Source organism: Betta splendens, chromosome 16, assembly GCF_900634795.4.
Source record: "Betta splendens chromosome 16, fBetSpl5.4, whole genome shotgun sequence".
In the NCBI taxonomy this organism is placed as follows: domain Eukaryota; kingdom Metazoa; phylum Chordata; class Actinopteri; order Anabantiformes; family Osphronemidae; genus Betta; species Betta splendens.
Window position 1 is genome coordinate 14,728,446 of NC_040896.2, and position 23,097 is coordinate 14,751,542.

General features: G+C 41.7%; 3 protein-coding genes across 12 annotated transcripts in view; 2 read left to right on the top strand and 1 right to left on the bottom strand.

Annotated features, from left to right (window-relative positions):
- The window catches only part of fhod3b (formin homology 2 domain containing 3b), a 57,223-nt gene extending 54,560 nt beyond the window's left edge, over positions 1 to 2,663 (top strand). For all 5 annotated transcript variants that reach the window (XM_055502952.1, XM_055502953.1, XM_055502955.1 and 2 more), the window contains 2 exons: positions 77 to 238; positions 366 to 2,663. In XM_055502952.1, the coding sequence (XP_055358927.1) occupies positions 77 to 238; positions 366 to 448 (245 nt within the window). In that variant the 3' untranslated portion in view covers positions 449 to 2,663. The remainder of the gene's footprint in view (positions 1 to 76; positions 239 to 365) is intronic.
- A 97-nt stretch (positions 2,664 to 2,760) lies between these two features.
- On the bottom strand, positions 2,761 to 9,307 carry rxrbb (retinoid x receptor, beta b). Of its 5 annotated transcripts, none has more exons than XM_029128005.3 (12): positions 9,151 to 9,307; positions 7,379 to 7,569; positions 7,123 to 7,276; positions 6,734 to 6,913; positions 6,011 to 6,061; positions 5,746 to 5,897; positions 5,499 to 5,628; positions 4,960 to 5,086; positions 4,834 to 4,875; positions 4,652 to 4,743; positions 4,438 to 4,543; positions 2,761 to 4,332 (listed from the first exon to the last, which is right to left on the bottom strand). In XM_029128005.3, the coding sequence occupies exons 2-12, from the start codon at positions 7,517 to 7,519 to the stop codon at positions 4,185 to 4,187; spliced, it is 1,323 nt and encodes a 440-aa protein (XP_028983838.1). In that variant the 5' UTR covers positions 7,520 to 7,569; positions 9,151 to 9,307; the 3' UTR covers positions 2,761 to 4,184. The 5 variants fall into 5 exon arrangements, with proteins under 5 accessions (XP_028983838.1, XP_028983837.1, XP_028983839.1 ...); XM_029128004.3 differs by lacking the exon at positions 9,151 to 9,307 and adding an exon at positions 8,776 to 8,958; XM_029128006.3 differs by lacking the exon at positions 9,151 to 9,307 and adding an exon at positions 8,548 to 8,713.
- A 4,038-nt stretch (positions 9,308 to 13,345) lies between these two features.
- Positions 13,346 to 22,943, top strand: c4b (complement 4B (Chido blood group)). Of its 2 annotated transcripts, none has more exons than XM_029127990.3 (41): positions 13,346 to 13,502; positions 13,647 to 13,836; positions 13,917 to 14,091; positions 14,166 to 14,236; positions 14,318 to 14,406; positions 14,497 to 14,579; positions 14,666 to 14,753; positions 14,938 to 15,046; positions 15,125 to 15,257; positions 15,447 to 15,559; positions 15,645 to 15,803; positions 15,881 to 16,048; positions 16,122 to 16,313; positions 16,552 to 16,695; positions 16,782 to 16,905; positions 17,049 to 17,114; positions 17,210 to 17,422; positions 17,507 to 17,621; positions 17,795 to 17,865; positions 17,945 to 18,084; positions 18,170 to 18,385; positions 18,471 to 18,522; positions 18,611 to 18,700; positions 18,779 to 18,985; positions 19,277 to 19,352; positions 19,455 to 19,638; positions 19,716 to 19,811; positions 19,893 to 20,055; positions 20,185 to 20,384; positions 20,464 to 20,622; positions 20,723 to 20,782; positions 20,854 to 20,944; positions 21,031 to 21,196; positions 21,295 to 21,385; positions 21,468 to 21,542; positions 21,613 to 21,715; positions 21,792 to 21,881; positions 21,974 to 22,075; positions 22,157 to 22,240; positions 22,326 to 22,458; positions 22,625 to 22,943. In XM_029127990.3, exons 1-41 carry the CDS (start codon positions 13,387 to 13,389, stop codon positions 22,764 to 22,766), a joined length of 5,139 nt encoding a protein of 1,712 aa, XP_028983823.1. In that variant the 5' UTR covers positions 13,346 to 13,386; the 3' UTR covers positions 22,767 to 22,943. The 2 variants fall into 2 exon arrangements, with proteins under 2 accessions (XP_028983823.1, XP_055358926.1); XM_055502951.1 differs by having other exon boundaries at positions 13,371 to 13,502; positions 13,682 to 13,836.
- Positions 22,944 to 23,097: the final 154 nt, after the last annotated feature.

Here is a 23,097-nt window from a genome sequence, read left to right on the forward strand (position 1 = left end):
TGTCTAAAGTCGACCTTGCAGACCTGCTACCTGCCCCATCATGCAACTTCCCTGTTACCTCCCGATCCATTCTTAGGGCGTGTGCCTTCGTGGTGCTCTGCCAATGATGACCCAGTGAACTGCACAGATGACACCGCGGATGAGATCATGGAAAGGATTGTGAGGTCAGCTACTCAGGGGCCCAGCCAGCGGACGCAGCCTCGAGAGAGGAGGCGATCCCGAGCCAACCGAAAATCACGTGAGTCCTTTCGACTGCAGGAAACTGTTCGATGCATATGCAAGAACTATGAGGCATAATAAGCGCAAATTCATCCAGATTTGGCACTGTCTCCACTTGCCTTGTATTTTTCTTTTTGACTGCACAGTGAGGAGGACACTGAAGAATGGACTGACAACAGAGGAGGCTAATGCTCTGGGCTTGTCAAGCGGTTCAGAGATGCAGGTGTGAGCTGGTCCAGGATTAAGATGCTGGAGGCCCTTTCACTGCCCCTCTAATGCCTGCTTCCAACATGGCAAAGCCACTCCTGTGCCGCCTAGCTGTGATGAGTCGAACTCTTCATTATGCATTCAGTTTACATCGGCTTGAAAAAGCTGCTTCTCCTAGAGGGTGGATAAAGGCAGGAACTGTCGAGCACCGAGAGCAGAAGCTGTGTGCTGCATTCAAACCACTAAGCTTGGCTGTTGCTGGACTGATGCTTTGGACCTACAAGCCTGAATCGCAATCATGACCTTGCGTATGTGCAAAAGTGTATTTTTAAGGCATCAAAAAACTTTGGCAGCACAAATGCTTCAATCCTCAGCCTTGACTGAAAGCAAGAAGCGAGTCCAAGAAGTGTGCTACAGGCGCTTATTTCATTATTCCACGCTGTTTGCCTGGGGTTAGTGTTGGCCCTGCAGCTTTTGTGACGCGTTGAATTGAAAGACATTTCATCTATTGAATAGATGGCTTTGTGCAAAGGTTTATTCTATATACTACTGTGGTAGTGGTGTTTCTATTCGTTTTGCTCAAGAAGGTGCTCAAATAAGGAACAATTGCACTGGATGTAAAAGTTGGACATCAATGGAATGTGAAACCCTCGACGCTGATGAACCACTGACAACAGTGGTAATCAACAGTTTAACCAGCAATTCAACAGTAGCACAGTTTTTACATCTTAATTAAAGCAGACAGATTCGAGCCAGGTTAATTGGTTTTACTTGCAGGAACAGTGCAAATAAGTTCACAGATTCCACATTTTATTGGCTGTGGGTCAGACTGGTGATGCCACTTATTTCAGGCTAATTTTAGGCATCTATTTTCACTTATGGACTGAACACTTGCAGACAGTTTGAGGTTTGAGTTTGAGTTATGCCGTTTGTTTTGTAGAAAGCATGAGCTGCACATTTCGGAGTGCCTTTCAGAGACAGTTATTTATTACGATGTTTTCAGGGACTTGTAATCAAGAAATGTTAATACAGATGTGCAGTCCCTGAGGGGTAAGAAGATAATACTGCAATCATTCACGAGCTGTGATTTATGTTTAACCAGAGTTTTAAAATCTGACCTGGTTAGATTTTAGTGTAATTTTCCATGTTATGTCTTAGACCAGATAGGTTGTTATAAATGTAGCTTTGAAGTATTTATGACAACATAGGGATTCAATATGCACAGTAGCTGTATCCTTTTGCCTTACTGTCAAATATGAATTGAAGTTGCTCCACTCTAGCCGGGCAATATAACGGTTTAGAATAGAACAGGTCAAATGTAGTTAAGGCATCAGTGTTGATGTTGGTTTTGTCATCTACAGACACAAAGTGTTCATTCGTTAGTTGTCCACAATTTAAATATGATGCAAGTCTGTTTTTTAAGCTGTTAATAAGTCTGGAACATCCCTGGAAAAAAACACATAAATAATATAACTCATAAATTCAGATTTAAGTTGCAAAATTAATCGTCTCACTTGCAAATTTACACTGTGATAAAAATGTAATTATGGACAGAAACAAGAATCTAGGTCAACATTATGAAGCTACACCAGCAGTAATTTGTTTTGTTCGTTTGGTTTCGAATTTACTGAAAACTGTTCAGCACCTTAGACTTAATTGTAGCATGTCACTTAGGACAGACGTTCTAAGTTTAGGGGCAGGAGCTCATTGTTTGCTAAGTTACTAGTAAGTTAGTACTGATTTGAGGAGAATGTGTGTGAAGTAATGTAGAGGAATGCTGTAAAACATTGTACATGTCATTACGCTGTCCTGTATGTTCCTTGTTCTTTTTGCTCCATCTGTAGAATAGTGTATTATAGACTAAAGCAGTATTATTCTAAATATAATTTAAGCAAACCAAGCCATGCATGGTTTACAGAGAGGGCATCACCTCCGATTGATACAAATGGAAGGTTCCTTTTTATTTTGAGCTCTAAGGTTTGTTTGTGTGTAATTAAACAGTTAACTTTACAGACTGATCCAATTTATCAGCTACTCCTGTGGAAAAGCCTTAGATTTCATTGCAGTTAACCTTTTAAGTTTAGAACTTACCTTTTCCACCACACACACACTGCTGCCTGTGCCATAACATCTCTGTGGAACTTGGACACAAGTGCTATCCAAACAAGGCTTCTGCTGTGTCCACGCCCACAGCAAAACGTATTTAACAACCACAATAAAAAGGCTCATTAAACGCACTTTGGCATTTTTTATGAGTTTTTTTTAAATCTGACTTTCCTCTAAGAAAACATGTCACATTTTGAATGGAAGAAAATACAAAACCCAGAAAAAAAAAAAACTTAAGCCTCTTTATTTTTAGTCCACACAACCCATGCTTCAAGTCACTTTCATGTCTGAGCTGTAGCAGTCAATGACCAATATGGCTCATCTGGTGTTTACACATGGTCATCATGCAGATCCCATTTGGTCTTGTTTAAAATTCCTATGTGTCCACAGGTGTTATGGGTCTAAATGGTATTATGCTTTATTTTTAATAAATTGCAGAGACATTAAGATAAACAAGATAAGCTACCTAACAAAGGGGAGGAAGTGGAAAATACAACTGAGCATCAAGCACAAAGAGTAAAAACAAGCTGAAACTGTCTCAGCAAATCCAGTGCAACCCAAGACATGTTCTGCTTTATACTAACTTAAAACTAAAGGGCACATCAAGAATTATAACTTGTTTTCCTGATCGAGATTCAAATTTGTCAATATACATTTTCCCTGAACAATTACTTTTTTGCACAGTACCGTAGATCTGAATAGATAAATTATAACAAGTATTCCCTTTCCACCAGACATGATTTGCTTTGTAAAACACCTGACATGCAGAAAGCTCTTATGCAGCTTTTAAGTTTGATATTGCTACATTTTTAACTATTAATAAAGGGATTTTCAGTTTTGCATATTTTCTTAGGTTTGTGGTTTGGTGCGTGTCTGCACCACAAATGTCAAATGATCTCATATAGCACCAAAAGACAAATACCTGACCATACAGAGCCCAGGCATTTGTTTTACAAATAGGTTTTTGAACTAGCACAGAGTAGGTGTGCAGTGCAGTCGAATTGTTAACCGCAATTAGATTTTAAAATGGTAAAGTAAACAACACTAACTGTATATAAGCAGACTCATAAAGCTTATTAACAGAGGCAAGTCAGACCTGACAGTTTAAACCAGTGACTAGAATTTTCATCTTTTACATTGGATATAACTAAACCCAAAGTTATTGGTTCTGTGAGTGTTTGGTACAACATTTTAAGATTTTAGATCTGACTTGAAGTAAAAATTATAAAAAAAGACTATGTCTGTACTGCATATTCATGATTCAGGTTGCCCTCCTTCTGAAAAAACAGGTTTTAGGAATCAGTTCACTTGGAGAATCAATTGAAGCTTAATGTGTGAATTGTCTAAAAGGTCAATATAAAAATGAGTACCAAATTATAGCTATTCCTGTGAGGGAAATATCTTAATGTTTAAAAATACTTTGTACTTGAAACCATGGTTACTCATGATGTTACATCAACACATAGCACCAGCTTGTAGATCACACCAAGCCTTGGGTTTGGTCTAAAGAGCAAATCTGTGCTGCACTAAAAAAAGTGTAACCCAGACAGCAGTGAGACAAACTGACAAATCTTCAAAAACTTAAAGTGCCACTCCAGTCCCACTCCAGCCTCCCAGACTATCTGACCCTAACCACAGTACACATTTCCTATCTAAGACAACTGATGGGGAGCTTCAAGCATTTCCATGAGGAAAGTGTCAATAGGTGTGTCACCGATCAACTTGAAGAAGAAAAGATGCTCCAAGCACTTTAAGCCAATAGAGCGCAGCGCTGGCAGTCGAAGCAGGAGCTTGGCGAACCTGCAGAAAGCAAAGAGGACTCGATTAGCTTGACGAGACAGACAGTACTGTAATGATGTTAACCTTTCTTGCTTATTTTCATCAATAGCAGCTGCAGACATTTACCTTCCTTGCTGCTCTGGGTATCTCTGTTTGCAATAGGCTTCCAATGATGCATAGACCTTTTCCCTAAGGAGCTCCACCTCACTAGTGTTGGAGAGACCTTTAGCATCTGCAGGAAGACATGAACATTTCTAACATTACAGGATGAACATTTCACAATTCATCCCACACTGGGGAAAATAAAGCATTTGTTTTAAACAGACAAAAGATTATAAACCTGGATTGAAGAGGACGATGGCTCGGAGGCATCCCAATTCTGTTTTGTCCATTTGCATATCTCTCATTTTGTTGACAAGCTCAGTAAGGACTCTAAATAATGAGAGAAGTGGCAAAGATAACTAACTTGTGTATTGGGCAATTTTGGACAAACTTTTGGGAAAAATTCTCAAATAAAATTACCTGTCAAATATGGCACCGACCTCTGCGCTCTGCACACTCTCCCTGCATTAAACAGCAGTGATTATACACATACTACACATATGGCGATTATTGGAAAAGGGCATCGAAAATCTCAAATCAATGTACCGGTCAAAAATGGCTCCCACTCCTCCACCATGTGCACTGTCGCGCTGCAACTCGGAGGCCAAGAGAACTCCATCCTTCAAAGCAATGGAACGATGGGAAAAGGAGGCAATGAGGAGCTCATTCCACCCTGAAACACAACATACAAATAATTGTGATGATAGAACACAAAATCAATACAGACATCAGGTGATTCTGCCAACATGTTTGCCAAACTGGTTCAGCATCCTGTGTGAGACTATTATTAGCTCAGTAGGAAGGTTCAGCCCTCTAAGCTAGAGCTGTATTAAGAGTATGATCACAAAATCAATCTTGATAAAACTGAAAAAAACAATCATCCAGATACCTCACATTCATTGAGCCAAAGGAGGCACAGCTTTAGAAGGTGTATGCATATATACAACCAGCAAATATATAAACAGAATACAAACATGTTCTTGTGTCGCAGTAATTTTTACCGCCCAGTTCAATGTAAAATAAGTAGTCTCTGAAGTCTGTTCAGAAGGAAGTCTTATCTATGTTGACTACAGACTAAGCTTTACCTGCACGCAGAAGAATGACTTGGTCATCAAGAGGCAGTTCAGAGAAATGAGGGATTCTCTTTGCCCACTCCACCAAGGCAAACAGCTGTTTGTCTGCAGTCTGACAGATGTTGGTAACAGCATCATGGGGCTAAAACCAAACAGCATTATGAATTCCCAATTATAGATACAATCTTATCATCTTATCACACTTATCACAGTGATCACAAGCAGATCCCTGCTATAGTTACTTATTGTAATGACTCACAGAGTTGCCCATGTCAGAATGAAGCTCAGTCTTCTGCTCCACTGCCGTCTCTGCCTCCAAGATCTTCTCAACAGGCATCTCCTCATTTACTCCTACATTGAAGTCCAGCTCTCCCTCGCGCTCTCGGTTCCTCTGGCGCTCCTCCTGGACCGCTGCAAGAGTTTTAGATGGTGAGGGGACGATGGGAAATTCTCAAATGACTTTGAGAATGGAAACCAACAGATTTAGTACTAAATTAACTGACTCTATGTAGGAGCTTTGTTACCTTCAGAAAGATTGAATTTATGCCGTCTTGACAAAAACTTGACAGAAACAGCTAAAATACAAATGAACTGTGTCAGCTTCATAATTATGACAATTGTAGCTGAAATGTGGGGTCTCTTTTTAAAAAATGTTATTCCTATACATTTATGAACATGATAATCATTAACATAATTACTGCCCATTACAACAGGATGTGCAAGATATCTGCATCCATTTTCAACAGAACATTAATTGGCAAATTAACAGTATGTGAGGTTGCCAACCATAAATTGTTACAGCAAACCAAATATGTAAAAAAACAGAACTGTTAGAATGACTTAAAATACTGACATTAACATGTCACTAGACTCTTGCCTCTTGTTTTGTTACTGTCAAGTTTGCCTGTTTGATCACTACTAAAAGATGAAGATAATGAAAAGAGAAGAGATTAAAAAAAAAAGGTTAGTTATGTAAAGCAGCCTCACTTGACCCATGATGATCTGTAGCTTATCTAATCAGGCCTCCACAAGAACTGCTCCAGTCCAGTGTTACTTAATGGGCTTACTTTTGTGTAATCATCAATTTTTTTGGAAACAAAAATTAAGTCCTTCTAAAAATTAATTTTCATTGGAGAAATCCACTTTGTTCAGATTCATCTAAGTCAACTACAGGTGCCTAGCCCCTCAGATACTAGGCAGGGTCTCAACGTGAAGTTAAACCTCTCAGCCTGCTGCTCCTTGCATACCTTCCCTCTTCATGCCCATGGCCAGGCACTTCTGGTAGCGGCAGTATTGGCAGCGATTGCGCTGGCGTTTGTCAACTAGGCATTCTTTGTTATCCCTGCAGGTGTAGCTCAGGTCTTTGCGCACGGTTCGCTTAAAGAAACCCTTGCAACCCTCACAGCTGTATACACCATAATGTTTACCTGTAAATAAAAAAAAACATGCCAGGTTGAGAGGCACAAAGAAAATAGCAGTAAAAGTAAAGGCAGGAGTTGTATTTGTATTTATTTTGTATAAATGAGAGTCATTTTGTTTAAATGTTGAGAAACTGTATTCAGATGGGAATATTCACACACAAAAAATACCACAAAATAAAAACAGCATTCAGTTGATGTTTAGTGCAATCCCTTACCAGAAGAGCGGTCGCCACAGATGACACACATGCGTTTCTGAGACAGCATTGCTCCAGGGCTGTGAGGTGGCATGGGCCTCAAACCAAATGGAGGCTTGATGTCCTCCGAGCTGTTGATTGAGTGCATCCCGGATATAGATGCCGAAGAAGAGATCTGGATACAGAACAGGAAAATGTAAATACTGTGTTGATGTTTTTTTGGCATGTAAACACTGGGAACCAGTAACAAATACAGATATGTCGTGATAATACATACCTGACTGTTGCTGACGGGTCCAAATCCCAGAGAAGGGGAAATCACTGGGGAGTTAAGTGTGGGACTGATGACTGAGAAAGGAGAACCTATAATGCTGGTGGGGCTGTTGGAGGCTGAACTGTTGGGTTGCTGTGAGGACATGGCTAGTAAACTACCCAGCAGAGAGGATGTCTCGTCTAAAGGAGATTGATCTGACAGAAAAACACAAAAAGTTAATTATTAGTTATATAGATATTTTTGCTAGACCACAATTAAAATCAACACGTCTTGGACTTAGTAGATGTGGTTCTGTGAGAACAGAAAAAATACCAATTAACTAGAGAAGTTAACCTCACTGTAGAGTATTTTAATGAATATTGCCAAACACGGTATGGTTCCAGTTCTTTCATGTTAAAATGTGATATGACCATGAAAGAGTATCACAGACTTTAATTTTCTCGTTCATAGAAATAAGAACAGAAACAATTGTTTATGTCTGACATAAGTCCTACATGCAGGATGACGTACAGTTGATCATCTGAAGTCTGACATAAACCGACACGTATTTCCTTTAACGATAAAAACATAACACGGTATTTGATGGATTCTGCTGACGGAGCCGCACTTTTTGTTTGGTGTAATGAAGGTCAAAATCCTAATTATTTTACGTTTAGCGATTTGCTATAACCAATATGGCCGCGTTAACGAAAACAAGGCGAGATTTACGACATTTGGTGTGTTTTTTGCATAAAAAAATCAACAAAGCACGCTTCCCGAATCATACACGGCTTCATCATTTACTCAGCTTACCTTCATCGGGCGTTGGTGAAATTTGGCTGGCTGCGTTTGGTGTCGCAAGGTTACACGTTTGCTAAATGCTAACGATACGCAGTAATGTTGACATCCGTGAAAAATAACGATACACAGTGAATACTAAAACCTAAACGCAAACATTCCACATGTCAGTTATATGCGATCTTTATATTGGTAATAATACATTTGTGGCAATATCACATTAGTAATGCTCAACGTTTGCTTTTTTTTACCGTTAGCAAGTTAGCTGCAAATCCATACACGTTCAAAAGACTCAAGCTAGGCTACGTTTCGTTAGCTAATATTAGCTGCGCATAGGACGCGTCCGATAGCAAGCGTAACGTTTCAAATGTAATGAAATTGCGAAGCAAACATACCACGTTGGCCATAAATCCAAACACTGCAGTTGATAACTCGACAAGCATCGAACAAATACCCGGAACTCGCGAAGTGTTTTCTAGGTAGTTAACCAAGATTAGCCTGTTAGCCGCAATCACAGCTAACCTAGCTAGCTAATACAGCTATCATTAGCCTAATGCACAGTTCGGGGTGCGAAGCAGTTGCGGACTAAATAACTTGCGGCGGTTTGAAGCTTCGTTGCTCACCAAATGCACCTTCGACGCATGGCTGAACGCCGCTTCACTGTACGCGTGGTAATTAGACAAGCGCCAGACAACAGGCCCAAACCGCGATCCGCTTTGCCTCAACTTCACGACGCCGATGTTGTTGTTTACAGGCCATGTTGGCTCAGTGCCAGGTTCCCTAGAGCCAAAATGTCTCACGGGACCACCCATAGCCGCGCTGTCATATGACACTGCAGCAGAACATGTTGGTCCCGAGCAGCGATCGCGATCGCATCGGATTTATTTAAAGTGTCTTATGACATTTCACTCTCCCGTGTTCAAGTAGTTCCCGAGTTTTAATCCCTTAATTAGAGTAAATTAGTAATACATAAAAATGATGATATTCAGGTAGCCTACCTGGAAGGACGTAGACACAAGCACAGTGGTTGAAGGCTGTACATCATTTACCGTTTGAACATAGTGTGACCAACAGAGGCTTAGTGGCCTAATTATGGCACAATGAAACGGCCTGGTCACATTTTTGGACAGCCACACCTACAACACATGCCGGAATGTTTTTTATTTCCTCTGGCAGGAGGGGGAGTGTTGCACAATTAGTTCTTGCTTCAGTGATGTTGCTTAGTAATATTTTCCTTCCACTGTTGTAAACAGAGTGTTCTGTTCTAAAGCCCACCTTGATCCGTCCTCATCCCCCACAGATGGCTGTGGGTTGCACTTTATTTACAATACCTACACTAGGATGCAGTGTTTACCTTTCTCTGCATGGTTAAATTCTTAGAAGGATTTCATTTTTATTCGGTCACCGAAAGGTAAAACCTTAAAAATGAAGCTACGCCATATGACAACATATCAAACAAAAAGCATTTATTACAGCGTTAATGCCGCTGTGCTTTTGCTGCTCTGATGACAGTGTCTCATATCTGGTGATGTGAAAAATTACAGTTCTGTTTCCAAATACAGGTATATGGATCATTACAACATGCTAAATAGTACAATTCCTACCACGCGTGATATTAGATTACCCCAAGCGTACAGCTCACCACAATAGCTTTTGTTTTGTACTAACATTTGCTCTTGATTGGAGTCATGACTGAGCCCTAACACTGGATCTGGAGCTAAATGTGACTGTGGCGTTGCTGGGAACCACTGAGGCCACTGGGAGGCAGCAGTGGGTTGGATTATGTGGCGCAGAAATCTAAATTCCACTGAGGACAACAGCCAACACTGTGAAGTGCGAATACATTCGCAGTTTGTATTTTTCAGTATAAAATAAAACAAATCAACAACATAAACCGAATTTCGTTAAAAACCAAGTTGCTCAAATAATGTCAGATGATGATGTGACTCCAGCTCTAGAATTGCAGCTGTCCCTTCTATTGTTGGGAATGAATTGAGTTAAATCTGAACACCTCATGCGGTGCGTAGGCGTGCTCACTCACAGTCATGGCCAGCAAGAGTGATGTGAGAACACCGATCGGCTCCGTGCCTTTCACTTGGGGGGTTACTATTTGCATGTTGACCCCCCCTGGGCTGAGCGTTGTCTTTGTTAGACCACCAGGGTATAGCCCTATCCAGACTGCCCGCTGCCCCACTGACCTGACCTTCACTAGCAGCCACATGGCCGGGCATACTGGAAATACAGTGGTAAAACATATTTGGTGTGGAACCTTTTACTGGGAGCTGTGGCACAATGGGACTGAAGTGCAGCTCTAAATAAGCTACTTTACTTCCATCAGGCATGTACGCAAATGACCAGTGGAGGCATTTCATCAGGGTTTGTGATGCTGCATAATCAAAACTGATTTTGCATCCACAATGAGGGTCTTGTCACTTGTCAATTACTACGGACGATTACACACGTGTGAGTAACTCGGCTCACCCTGAATGGGCACTGGTCAGCGAGCCCCCCCCACCCCAGCAGTTCAATGTTAATGTTCAGTCAGGCTCTGGAATACTCCAGCACCTCCTTTTCTCACCCTCGTCTCCTCCTCTCCTCTCTGTCCAGCTGCCTCTGACCCCTGACTCTTTCCCCCTCACTCCTGACCCCTGGAGACGTTCCCACGCCACACCCTTTTGTGTACATCTCCCCATGGTGACTCAGTGGTCACTCCCTCTGATTTTTTAGAAATCATGGTGATAGACATAATTCATTTTCGCTGGGATCAGTGTAATGCGGCCTAATTTGGCCTAATCCCAATTGAAATGTGGCCTGTTATGAAAGTCAATTTTAAATATTATAGTAGAATGAACCAGGGTTCTCATATAATGCAAACCTTTAATAACATACAATAAACTGTACATATTGGTTTATTATTTTTCTGCATGTTATTTTTTTTTCAAATATCAAACAGGATAATTTTGAACTGAACCTGACGTTTGAATGCAGCAATCTAAGGGCAAATCATTGAAGTACTATAAATAAACGTTTGTGGTCACCAACAAGTTTAACAAGTGTTCAAGTTCTATTGCTCAAGTTAAAATTTAATAATCATCACAAAAAAGACTTTACACTGTTCTACCTGCTCAACTCAGACATCCCCCTCTCTCGTTTTCTCCGGAGCCCACACCCCTCCATAGATCAGTCCCCTCTTTTCCTTCTGTCACTTTCACAGTTAATTGTATAAAAAGAGATTTTCTCCATTGAAGCCGAGTCTCTTAGGTAACCCCGCTGCTGCATGAAATGAGATGGATAGAGGGGAAGAAGCGGAGAAGGGGACATGGACAGGCAAAGTGAACAAGAGGTGGCCGAGGATGGATGCAGGGGACAGCAGACCTTACAACATTTCAGAAAAAATTAGAAAGAAACCTAAAAAGAGCTTAACATTTAATGTGCACAAGGACCTGATTAATAGTTGAGTCTCTGGGACCATTATCACGTTTTATTCATGGTGCACATTGTAAGTATTTAAGTGTTTTACTTTTTTTATACTTAGACTTATTACAACTTGGTACAAATATATTCACAAATATTTTATATTTATATTTAAAAGTAAAGTAACTTAGATACACATAAACATTACGCCTCCTTCTGGGTTGTGTTTCTGAGCATGTAGAGTTGATCAGTGTTTGGTGTTTTAGGTTGCAGCTTGAACAAAAGCCTCCATTCATTTCAGGATAAATGTTTCTGGACTTGTTGTGATTCCTCTGTGATATTTCATTCACTGCAGGTTGTACAGTGCTAAAAGATACAGACTCTGTTCGGCCCGAGTTTGACAGGGTTTCTGGAGTTGATTGTCCAAACGCAATTCTTGTGTTAGTTTGTCATATCCAGGAGTTGTGGATGGACATCATGCCCCAGACGCTCATTTCCTCCCTCTTATTTATTTACTGTGTATATAAAGTATAAAGTATGCAAAGGGATTCAATGTACAGCATTAGGAGCAATCTTTTGATTTAATACTAACGTAATATGCAACTTTTTAGAAATGTGCTTTGTGGTTTTTGTTTAAATTCTTTAATGACTGTTTTGAAATTCTAGACTCTTAACTTTTGCCTTTTTCAAGTAACTTTTAATTAACTGAGCTACGCTTTGCCATCCATCAGAAGTGGATGGAGATTTTTTAATTGTAAAATGTTAAAACAGATTGTCCAAAACATGTGAATATCATGATGTGTTCATACTATCATTTCTGTCATTATGACTTATGGCATATCTCAAGCATATCTTGTTACTGTGTGTAAGAGAGAAAGCTTGACTGAAATGTTGAAACATCATTTGTTCAATGTTAACCCTTTATGGGATGTTTGCTTTGATGTTTGCATAATGTTTGTGTAAAGGCAGGTTTTTTATTCCTATTAAATGTGTTCCCAGCAATGTGCAAAACCGAGGCAAACTTTAAGACAATTGTTGCCTCAAAATTTCCTTTCATAAACCTCTACATTAATATTTAGAATCACAAATGTTGTGCATATAAGTAGATATGCATTAGTTTTTAGCTGAAAAGTTGTTGTATGTTTCCCATCCCATCAATCCATCAGTAGGATTTATGTTAAACAAACATCATTTTAGTGTGAACTGCATCTTTGTCCAAACTGTTCATAAAAACAAAATAAAGTTTCCAAGAGTGGTTGTGTTTGTCTTGGTTTCATTATTTATTGATTAGGTGTTTAAGCAAGCGTCAGTAATGTTTGATTAACTGAAAGTTTTAAAAAAAGGGATTACAGACTGGTTTTTATCAGTTTCACAAATAATCCCTGAACCATGTGTCAACAGCAGTGAGTTTAAACCCAAATCCAAAAGCCAAAACATGGTTTCTTGGAAATCACATGATCTGGAGGAAGCTGGCAGAGCAGCAGCAACCAATAGGGAGATGGCTCAACTCTGAACCAGAAACAAACAGTGTTCCAAGCCAAACAACAGCACTGCGGCAATAAAACCCACCTCTAAGCATCTAAGATGAATATGGTGGATCTGTGACCATTATTTGAACATGTGTGCAAAACATCCGTACTCATCTGTTTAAATCTGGTTTGATGAAAGCCAGTGTTTACGGAGACGCGAGCTCACACGCAGCTGAGGAATGGTGCAGTTCGAAGTTTTTCTACAGGAACAAAGGAAAGAAAAGGGGGAGGGCACCGAGAGATGAGGTGATTGAGTAATTCAGGGGTGGATAACTTACAAAACCCCAGTTAATGAAAATCCTGTGTCAGAGCAGACAAAGACCGAGAAGCTTCACAATGAAGCTCCACATCATTTCTGTGCTGCTCCTGATCTTCACCGTGGCGTCAGAATGTACTGCGAACGACAGGTACAGGGCTGCACGAGTTTACGCTTCATCACAGACTTTCTGGCTTATTTGTTATCAATAATGTGTCATGTTTGTAATATGACTAGCTAAAGCATATCATTCTGGCATGTATACATACCTGCTGGCTTCTACCTCTGTGGGCAGATTCTTCATCTCGGCCCCCGGCGTGTTTCATGTAGGTGTTAAGGAGAAAGTTTTTATCCAGTTGGGGAGGAATCATCTTAACAGGCCTGTTACTCTCTACTTGGAGCATGAGGCCTCCAGCACTGTTGTATCTGAGAAGAAAACTGCAACATGCACTGATGAACGTCAGGGTCAAACTGTTGAACTTATGGTATGAACTTCTTCCCAATTCCTTCATTTTAATCAGAACTGGGACGTCACCAACCAAAACTTTAATTGGCTTTTTAACAGATAAACACAGAGACGATGTCAACATTCCAGTACAAAAATGTCCCTCCTTACCTTTTGCTGGTGGCAGAGAGCAGCTCTCTCGCCCAGAGGAAGATAACAAAGGTCCTGGTGTCAAAACACAGGGGCTACATCTTCATTCAGACCAATCAGCCGATGTACAACCCGGATCAGAAAGGTAAGAAGAACGTGGAGCATAATGAGTAGATCTGTAATTCTATAAGCCTTTTTACGCTCATGTCCCTGTTATAGTTCAGTGTAGGATATTCACTCTTGACCACACAATGCGGCCTCATGAGGAATTGTTCCACTTGTCAATAATTGTAAGTAGATGTGTTTATTATTTAGCAGCAAAGTTTTGCAGATTCGCACAAATAAGTTACGTTTTTACCATTTTATGTTAGAACGCGGCTGGAAACACCATCATGAAGTCCCTCAAGACGGCGAAGGGAGGAATATTTAAACACGTCTTTGACATACCCGACGTCTCAAAGTATATGAACATGAATTTAACTGTGTGTATGATGTAATACAGCAATCAAATAACCTTCATGTACAGTAACAACATGCTATGTTTACACAGAATGGGGACGTGGAAGATTAAAGCACACTATGAAGGGGATGAAGGAAATGCTGTGTTTCGAGAGTTCAAAGTTCAGAAATTTGGTGAGATAACTTCGAAAAGGACTTAAAAACATGCGTGCACATGTTGTCAATCTAAAGAATTTTTTTTTTCATTTTGTGCATCCTAGTCTTACCAAGTTTTGAGGTGAGCATCGCTATGGAGCACAGCTATGTTCTGCTGAGTGCAAAGGAGTTTGTCTTCACCATCTCAGCCATGTAAGTGTTATTATGCCATTAAATATATTAAAAACAACTTCAGATCCAGTTTGCTAATATTATGGATCATTACTGTAAAGAGCTGAGATACAGTCAGAAGATTAGTGCATCCATCCAATGTCGAGCAAGTCATATGGATAATTCATTATTGTAATTGTCATCATTTTACAACTGTGTTTATTAGTTATTCAAGAGGTGACAAAGTGAAGGGGGCCTATCACTGCCAGTTTGGAGTGGCAAACAGGGAAAGAACCAAAAAGCAGATTGTCAGTGGGCTGGAGCTGACTGGTTCGGTAAGAACGCTGATAGAGTGGGTACGATTGGGGCATCTATTAATTGTTACAACCAATAACTGATCCCATATTTCGCAGATCGAGAGTGGAAGTGCAAGAGTGTCTATAAGCATAGCAGAGATAAGTGAGAAGCTCAAAACCCAAACCCTGCAGGACCTACAGCAACGTGGAGCCCAACTCTACTTGGGAGTATTTGTGACCAACATAAAAAGTAAAGGACAGACCCGCAGTGTACAGATGCTGGTTTAAAATTATCCAGCTGTTTTTGTTCCTACAGTATATTCTCACATTTAATGGTGGTAATAAACCTACATGTTATTGGAGCCTGTTGTTACAGTGTTTAGGAATAGAAGTGTAACTGTCACTGTGGCTGATGTGTGCATGTGCATTTATGACCCAGGTGGGGAAATGCAGAAGGCTGAAGCGTACCTTCCTGTCATCTCCAATAAATACACCATGGATCTCTCTCGAACTCGGTCCTATTTCGTTCCCGGATACCCGCTAGACGTGGTGGTACGGGCGAAGGCAGATTTCAGCACAGATAATCAAACCCTGCTCAGTGAATGTACATGTGTAATGTTGTCTGCTGTTATTCTAGGTGGTCATGCGCCTCCCAGACGGTTCTCCGGCGCCTGGCGTTCCAGTAGACATTTCAGTCGAAGCTTCAGCTGATCGACCATGGAGCGGCACCACTGACAATGACGGAGCAGCATCAACTGTCTTTAACATTAACACGCCACCGTCACTAACTGTCAAAGTTAGTATCATCAAACTCATTGAAGATGTAGTCAAAGTTGGTTTAGTTCCATATTAACTGTTGTCTGGCTTCAATAGGTGACTGCAGATGGCATTGAACAAACTAAAGAGATTAAAATGATGTCATCTCCGAGTAAAAGCTACCTTTACCTGGATGTGACCCACAAGGTGTATTCAGTAAACGAGTTACTATCCGTAACATTTAACACCAAGAACAGCCCAGCGTCGGGGTCAATACACTACATGGTGAGGCACATTTCATTACATACCAATGTGACATATGCTCCACATTAAACATATGGGATCGCCTCCTTTGCAGGTTCTAAGTCGTGGGATCCTGGTGAAACACGGCTCTCTCCCACTTGGAAGCTCCATTAAGGACAACTGGTTGATAACGAGCGACATGGTGCCCTCTTTTCGTCTGATTGGCTACTTCCACAACCAGCAGGGTGACATCATCGCTGACTCGGTGTGGATAGATGTCAGGGATGCATGTGAGATAAAGGTTAAGGTGGGTAAACAGAACAGATAAGAGTGCAGCCAACGCAGAAGAAAAGTGTAGATAAACAGAACGTGATCTCCTCGATTTAGTGAGAATTCAGAAAATAATAGATAAAGACAGTGAGTGGACAAACCTTTGAAGCATGAATGATGCAGATTATTTATCAGACTTTACATATAAGAATAAGCATTTCAATCAATTTATGATGTATTATGAATGAAGTTTATGTATGATATCTTATATTCAGGTAGAAGCAAAGCAACCGTTCATTCCAGGGAAAAGTGCAGTCCTGAACTTGGATTTGAATGGTGAGGCAGCCAAAGTGGCCCTGCTGGCTGTGGATAAGGCCTTTTACGGGCTGCAGGCTGATAATAAGCTCACAGGCAAACAGGTAACGCTTTCCAACACTCATTTCATACAGTAAACCGGGATTACTTCATGTGTGTCTAACACGCTTCTCTTGTTTCCACCGCTCAGGTTTTTTCCACCATGCAGTCGTATGATCTTGGCTGTTCGTACGGTGGAGGAGCCGATTCCACGTCCGTCCTACGAGACGCTGGACTGTCATTTGTGGCTCAGACCTCGGCTGACTGGAAAAAGAGTACGAGTATCTTCCTGCTATTCGATTTCGGTCAGAAAATAAAACATACAAAGTACTGAAAGAAGGGCCGGCTCTAACAAACACTGATTTATTTATTGAATAAATCATCAATGATTTTTAAAAACACTCGCATACATTTCCAGGTTTCGATTGTGGTTCTACACGACAAAGACGATCTGTGGACCTCGAGCAGGAAATGCTGACCTTCAGTAAGGCACTGTGGCATTAAATGAGTTGAGTTACTGTAGTACTATTAAAAATATGCACTAAATGTCTCCTAATTTCATCTGAATGTCATTTTCAGAATCTAGGTTTTCGGACGAAACTCTCCAAGAGTGTTGCGTTCATGGGTTTTCTCTCATCCCTATGAGTCTGTCGTGTGAGCAAAGAGCAGAGAGGGTCTCTGTGGTGAAAAAGGACCAAGCTTGCACTGATGCCTTCCTAAAATGCTGCGTTGAAGCGGAGCGTCTGAGACAAATACAGATCCAAGAGGACGCCCTGAAGGGACTCAGCCGCAGTGAGATGAGACTAACATGGACTTAGGTTACATTTTACATGTTTGATGAGTGGCGCGTGAACTTTCGACGTGTCTCCTTCTCAGCGGCGAGCAGAGCGGACATTGAGGATTTCTTCATGGACACTTACAACCAGTACATTCGTCGACATTTCCCTGAGAGCTTTTCATTCATAGAGATCGATGTAAAAGGAACAACAAGGTGAGTTGGACTGCTAAACTGTTTTGTGTAATATTTCTGATCTAGTGAAATATTATGACTACTGTAGTTACACCCAGGATAACTCTCCTCCTGCTGTATTCAATTTAATCTCACTAATTAACCAATGTATAAGAATGAACTGATTTCTTCTTTCTAAACTAAAACTCCCTTAGCCACCGCTTGCCCCTGCCTGATTCCATCACCACGTGGGAGATTCAGATCGTCACTTTATCACCAAACTCTGGTAACAACAACGTCCAAGCGAATCTTTGGCTTTCACTCTTTGGCTAAATACCTTATTACCTACAAGCTGTTTCTTCCAGGTTTTTGCGTGGTTGAACCAGCTGAGGTCAAAGTCACCAAGACGACCTTCGTGTCTCTGAGGCTGCCGATCTCAGTGAAGAAATACGAGCAAATCTCCCTCTCGCCTGTGATCTACAACTATGGCGATGAACCATTGCATGTAGATAGGCCCTGACTGACCCCGTGTTAAACTAGCAACCACCTAAATGTGGGCCCTTCATGCTTTGCCTCCTGTATTATTATAGGTGGCGGTTCATTTGGAACAAACCCACGGACTCTGCACCCCCGGTTCAGCCACCACCACTGCTTTTGTTAACATCACTGTGGCGCCGTCGTCCTCCCAGTTTGTCACTTTCTCTGCTGTCCCCATGGTAACTGGCTTAGTGCCCATCAAGATACGCCTGTATGACATAGAGAATGAGATGGGGCTAGATGCTATTGAAAAGCATTTGAATGTGAAGGTAAGTGACAGAATCTGTGCTCACAGTGAAAATGATTATTCGGTACTGAATGTCTAACAAACAATCTGTTGTGCTGCTGGTTTAGACTGAAGGTTTAGAAATGAGAGAGGAAGCAATCAAACTCATTAAATTAGATGGTGAGTTGTTTTTCCTCAGTGTTACTCAGCATATAAAGTAGCTGAAGTATAGCATTAGCTTTAATTAATACATTCTCTATCATTACAGGAAAGAACTCTAGGACTTTCAAATATAATGGAACTTTACCTGATGGAACAGTTCCCGACTCCAGCTCCAGTGTTTTCATTTCAATGGAAGGTACGTTCTTATAGGTTATAGGTCTTTGCGGTGAAAGTGAAACGATCGTTTCACTTTGTCTTTGTTCTCACCCAACAGGGAATGGATTTGGTAACGCACAAGCCAATTACCTTCTTTCACCTGAGGTGGTTGCTAAACTCATTGTATTGCCCACGGGATGTTTGGAACAGACCATGGCAAAACTGGCCCCGACGACCTTTGCCCTTCGCTACCTTGACCTGAGTGAGCAGTGGTTTAACCTGCCTGCTGGGAAAAGAGATGACACGCTTGATAAAATTGAACAAGGTAAAACTAGTTATAGTTAAACACAGTAAACAAGAGGGTTTCACTCAGACGTTGCTTTCTAACCAATAAGAGGAGATCAGCTGTATAAGCGTAACCACTGTTAGAGATTTATTACTTATTCGTACCTTCTTATTTATTATTCAATTATATTTTTGTCAGTTTTAGCTGTGGTCCCAACCTTTTTTTAACTAAAGGGCAATCATCCTAAAGTCTTATAGGAACACTAGCATATGGAATATAATACGGCAGCTGGTTGACTCTGATCAAAACCAAATGAACTCTTTCTCTTAGGGTATATGAATATTTTAACATACAAGATGAATGATCAGTCATATGGACTGTATGGAAGAACATCCCCCAATAACTGGTGAGTATTGTTCTGATTTGTGGAGGCTACTTTAGCGATCTCCCATGAGACGCCAATCAATCAACCACAACACTCTCGTGTATTTGTTACTCCTATTATCAGGGTGACGGCACTGGTGGTTAAAGTGCTGTCAATGGTGGCAGAGCGGCAGGTGGGAGCACAAGGCAGGGCCACTAAAGTGGTACCAGCAGTGGAAATCCAGAAACCAGTCAGATACCTGCGGTCGGTGCAGAAGAGCGACGGGACCTACACTGACGCTGAGATGGTGCTGCACAGAGGAGTCCTGGTAACTGCACAGCCCACGTGTCTGAACACACAACGAGGCGGCCGTTTAAAGGCGGCGTTGTCGTGTGTTTCATCTAGAAAGGCAGCGACCAAACTGCATCCCTGACGGCCTTCATAACGATCGCACTGCACCGGTCCCTTCCGTTCCTGCAACGTGAAGATCGCGCTAATGTGGTGAGATAAGCGCTCCCTGTCCTGAATGACGGTGCCCTGGAAGTGTTGATTGATCAGGCTTCTTCCTGCTTCTATTACCAGGAAGCAAGCATTTCAAAATCAAAAACATACCTCCTGTCACAATTTGACAACCTTCAGCATCCCTATGCTGTAGCCATCACAGCCTATTGCCTTACATTCTGCACGCCAGAGGGAATTCAAGGGGAGGACCTCTGGAGGAAACTTCAAGCAATGTCTATGAAAGGCATGTCCACCTCATTAAAATGAATTTACAAAGTAATTCTGGGTGTGAGAATGCACAGATGTGCAGTATCCTGGTCTTTAGGACGTGTTGCAGCTTATCTCATACCTCACTGTCTCATTGTGTCTTAAGTTTCGGATGAGTATGACTGTTATCTATGGTCAACTGATGCCAATGCAAAGAATAGGAAAAGGGGAAAAGCCATCACGGTGGAGACTACAGCCTACGCTCTCCTCACTGCAATAACACTGAAGAAGGTGAAGTGGGCCACAGGGGCAGCCTGCTGGTTATCCACTCAGGAAAGCTATTCTGGATTTTTCATATCCACACAGGTAGGTGAATGATGTGGTCTCTAACTAGAGAACTACAGTGTGTATGTAGTTATGCTTCATGCTCGTTTACCGCGTGCAGGACACTATCATGGCGCTGCAAGCTCTTTCTGAGTATGAGCTCTTCAAGGCCGACAGCCCCCAAACAAACGCCGTAGCAGAGTTTACAGTCTTAGGAAAAAAAGACATTATTTCTCTGGAACTGAAAGATAACAAGGAGAAAGTGGAAACAGACCTGAAGGTATCTCAGAGCACTTGTGCAACTCACTTATGCAAACACGGACATATTTATTAAGCTCATTGCGAAACTGCTTGTTTTCCCTCGTGACGCTTTTTCCCAGAAACTTACAGGGAACGAAATCAATGTGCAGTTGACGGGAACTGGAGAAGCCAAACTGAAAGTAAGCTTGACTAATGTGGGTGTAAATGTTAAAGGTGATGCATCTTGTAAAGTAAACAATCCCTCTGGCAGATTGTAAAGGCCTACTATCTGCTGGACTCTAAGGATGACTGTGACAAACTGTCCATCACAGTCACAGTGCAGGGAAAAGTGAAGTACACAGGTAGGATGTGACCCTGACAACAAACCGCAGCTGTTGGTTTCTGAGAAACCCACACACTTACTGCACTTACTACCTCTGCCCCCTAGCCAAAATCCCAATCATCTACGAATACTATGAGGACTATAAGGACGAGGAGGCAAATGCACGGGTGTCACGATCGGCGGACGAGGAGTATGTAGCTCACGCTCGAAACAAGAGAGAGGCTGATCCCGAACAAAGCTCTGAGGACATCACCTACACAGTCTGCGTCCGGTTAGTTCACTTCGTTAAAGGTCACTAAGGAAACACCTTCAGAGGTGAGTCACAGATTCAAAGGAATGTCTTCTGAGCCTCTGTTTCCTTTTGTGCAGCCACAGCCCGACCTACATACTGACAGGCATGGGCATCGCTGACATCACGCTGCTCAGCGGGTTCGAGGCTGTGATTGAGGACCTGGACAGGGTCAGCTGTTCTTTTTTATAGCAGCGCTATCACCGCTCTCCCCCTCATAACATCGGCGTTCCGTGTTCTTGTGTTGATGCAGCTCAAAGACTCGTCCGAGGCCTACATTTCCCATTATGAGGTCACATATGGAAGAGTGCTGCTGTACTTCGACAAGGTGAGAATCCAATCAACACACGTGGCAACACTTCACACGTCTGATACTAAACGCTCTGTTTCCCTTTCAGCTCTTTCAGCCGGAGGAGTGCATTAGCTTCAGCGCCGTGCAGAGAGTGCCAATAGGCCTCCTCCAGCCCGCTCCGGCTGTCTTCTATGACTATTATGAACCAAGTGCGTCTTTTATTCAGCAATGGCAGACTTTTGTTTCATTCGCTAATAACTTTCGACCTTTGTTGTTCCCTTGTAGGCAGAAAGTGCACGAGATTCTACTCTGCCCCCCTAAGAAGCAAATTGGTCTCCAAACTGTGTTCAGAGGACGTGTGCCAATGTGCAGAAAGTACTTTACTCCATTACTTCAAGACCTATAGAGGCAAATATTGGTGTATAAATGATCTTTGAATGTGTTAAAGCAACTATGTCTTTGTTTAGGACCCTGCCACAAGAAAAAATTGACTTTCAATAGAAAAGTGAAAGCCCTTACGAAGGCTGACCGTGCAGAGCATGCATGCTTCTACCCTACAGTAGATTACGGTCAGTAGCTAGTAACACCATACTGGACAACGAAACCCATCATTAGTGGTTTAAAACTGGCTCACTGTTATCTTTTTTCAGCATATATGGTGGAAGTTGTCAACGTTTCCACAAAGAGCAACTTTGAGCTGTACGAAACCAAAGTAACCGATGTACTCAGATCCCGTAAGTAAACGCAAACCACAAGCCTTTTCATAGCTCCGAATGGTCGTTGGCCATTTGAGTTTGATGAATATCACCCGTTTGTCAGATGGAGATGCGCCTGTGACAAAAAATTCTGTTCGAGTGTTTGCCAAGAGGCGTCATTGTAAAGAAGACCTGGATTTGGGAAAAGAGTATCTCATCATGGGCAAAGACGGAGCCACGACCGACTCGGATGGAGAGTAAGTCTGGTCTAAGGACGCTGTGTGTGTGTGTGTGTGTGTGTGTGTGTGTGTGTGTGTGTGTGTGTGTGTGTGTGTGTGTGTGTGTGTGTGTGTGTGTGTGTGTGTGTGTGTGTGTTCACAGTAATTCATTCCCTTGCTCTTTGTTCTCACCTCACCTTCACAGGATGCAGTATCTGTTGGAAGCCAACACCTGGGTTGAACTAAAGCCTTCGGACGAAAAATGTGGAAAAACTGCAAATCAGCCTTTGTGCAAAGGGTTTAATGACTTTGTAACTGAGTACAAGGTGGACGGGTGCAGGCAGTGACGTTCATGCTCAGTTTTGTTCGTTCAAGTCTAACAGTAGCTAAGTTTTATTGAATCACCACATTATGTATCAAGTCCACTATAGCATAGTTATATAGAATCTACTACTTCAGTGTAACCAGTGCTTGAATAAACAAACATGGCCGACAGAAAAATAAAAACGAAGAGCATCAATACATTTTTCTTTTCAAATACTTCACTTCATTTTGATGTAATGGTTTGCTTTAGCGTCCCTGCTGAATATTTTCATTTTTTTGCCTGCAGTAATTGAGCTGAGAGGGGTTTCTGTACTCAAGGCCCCCTCAAAGCTGCCCCTCCTTACTGGACATCTG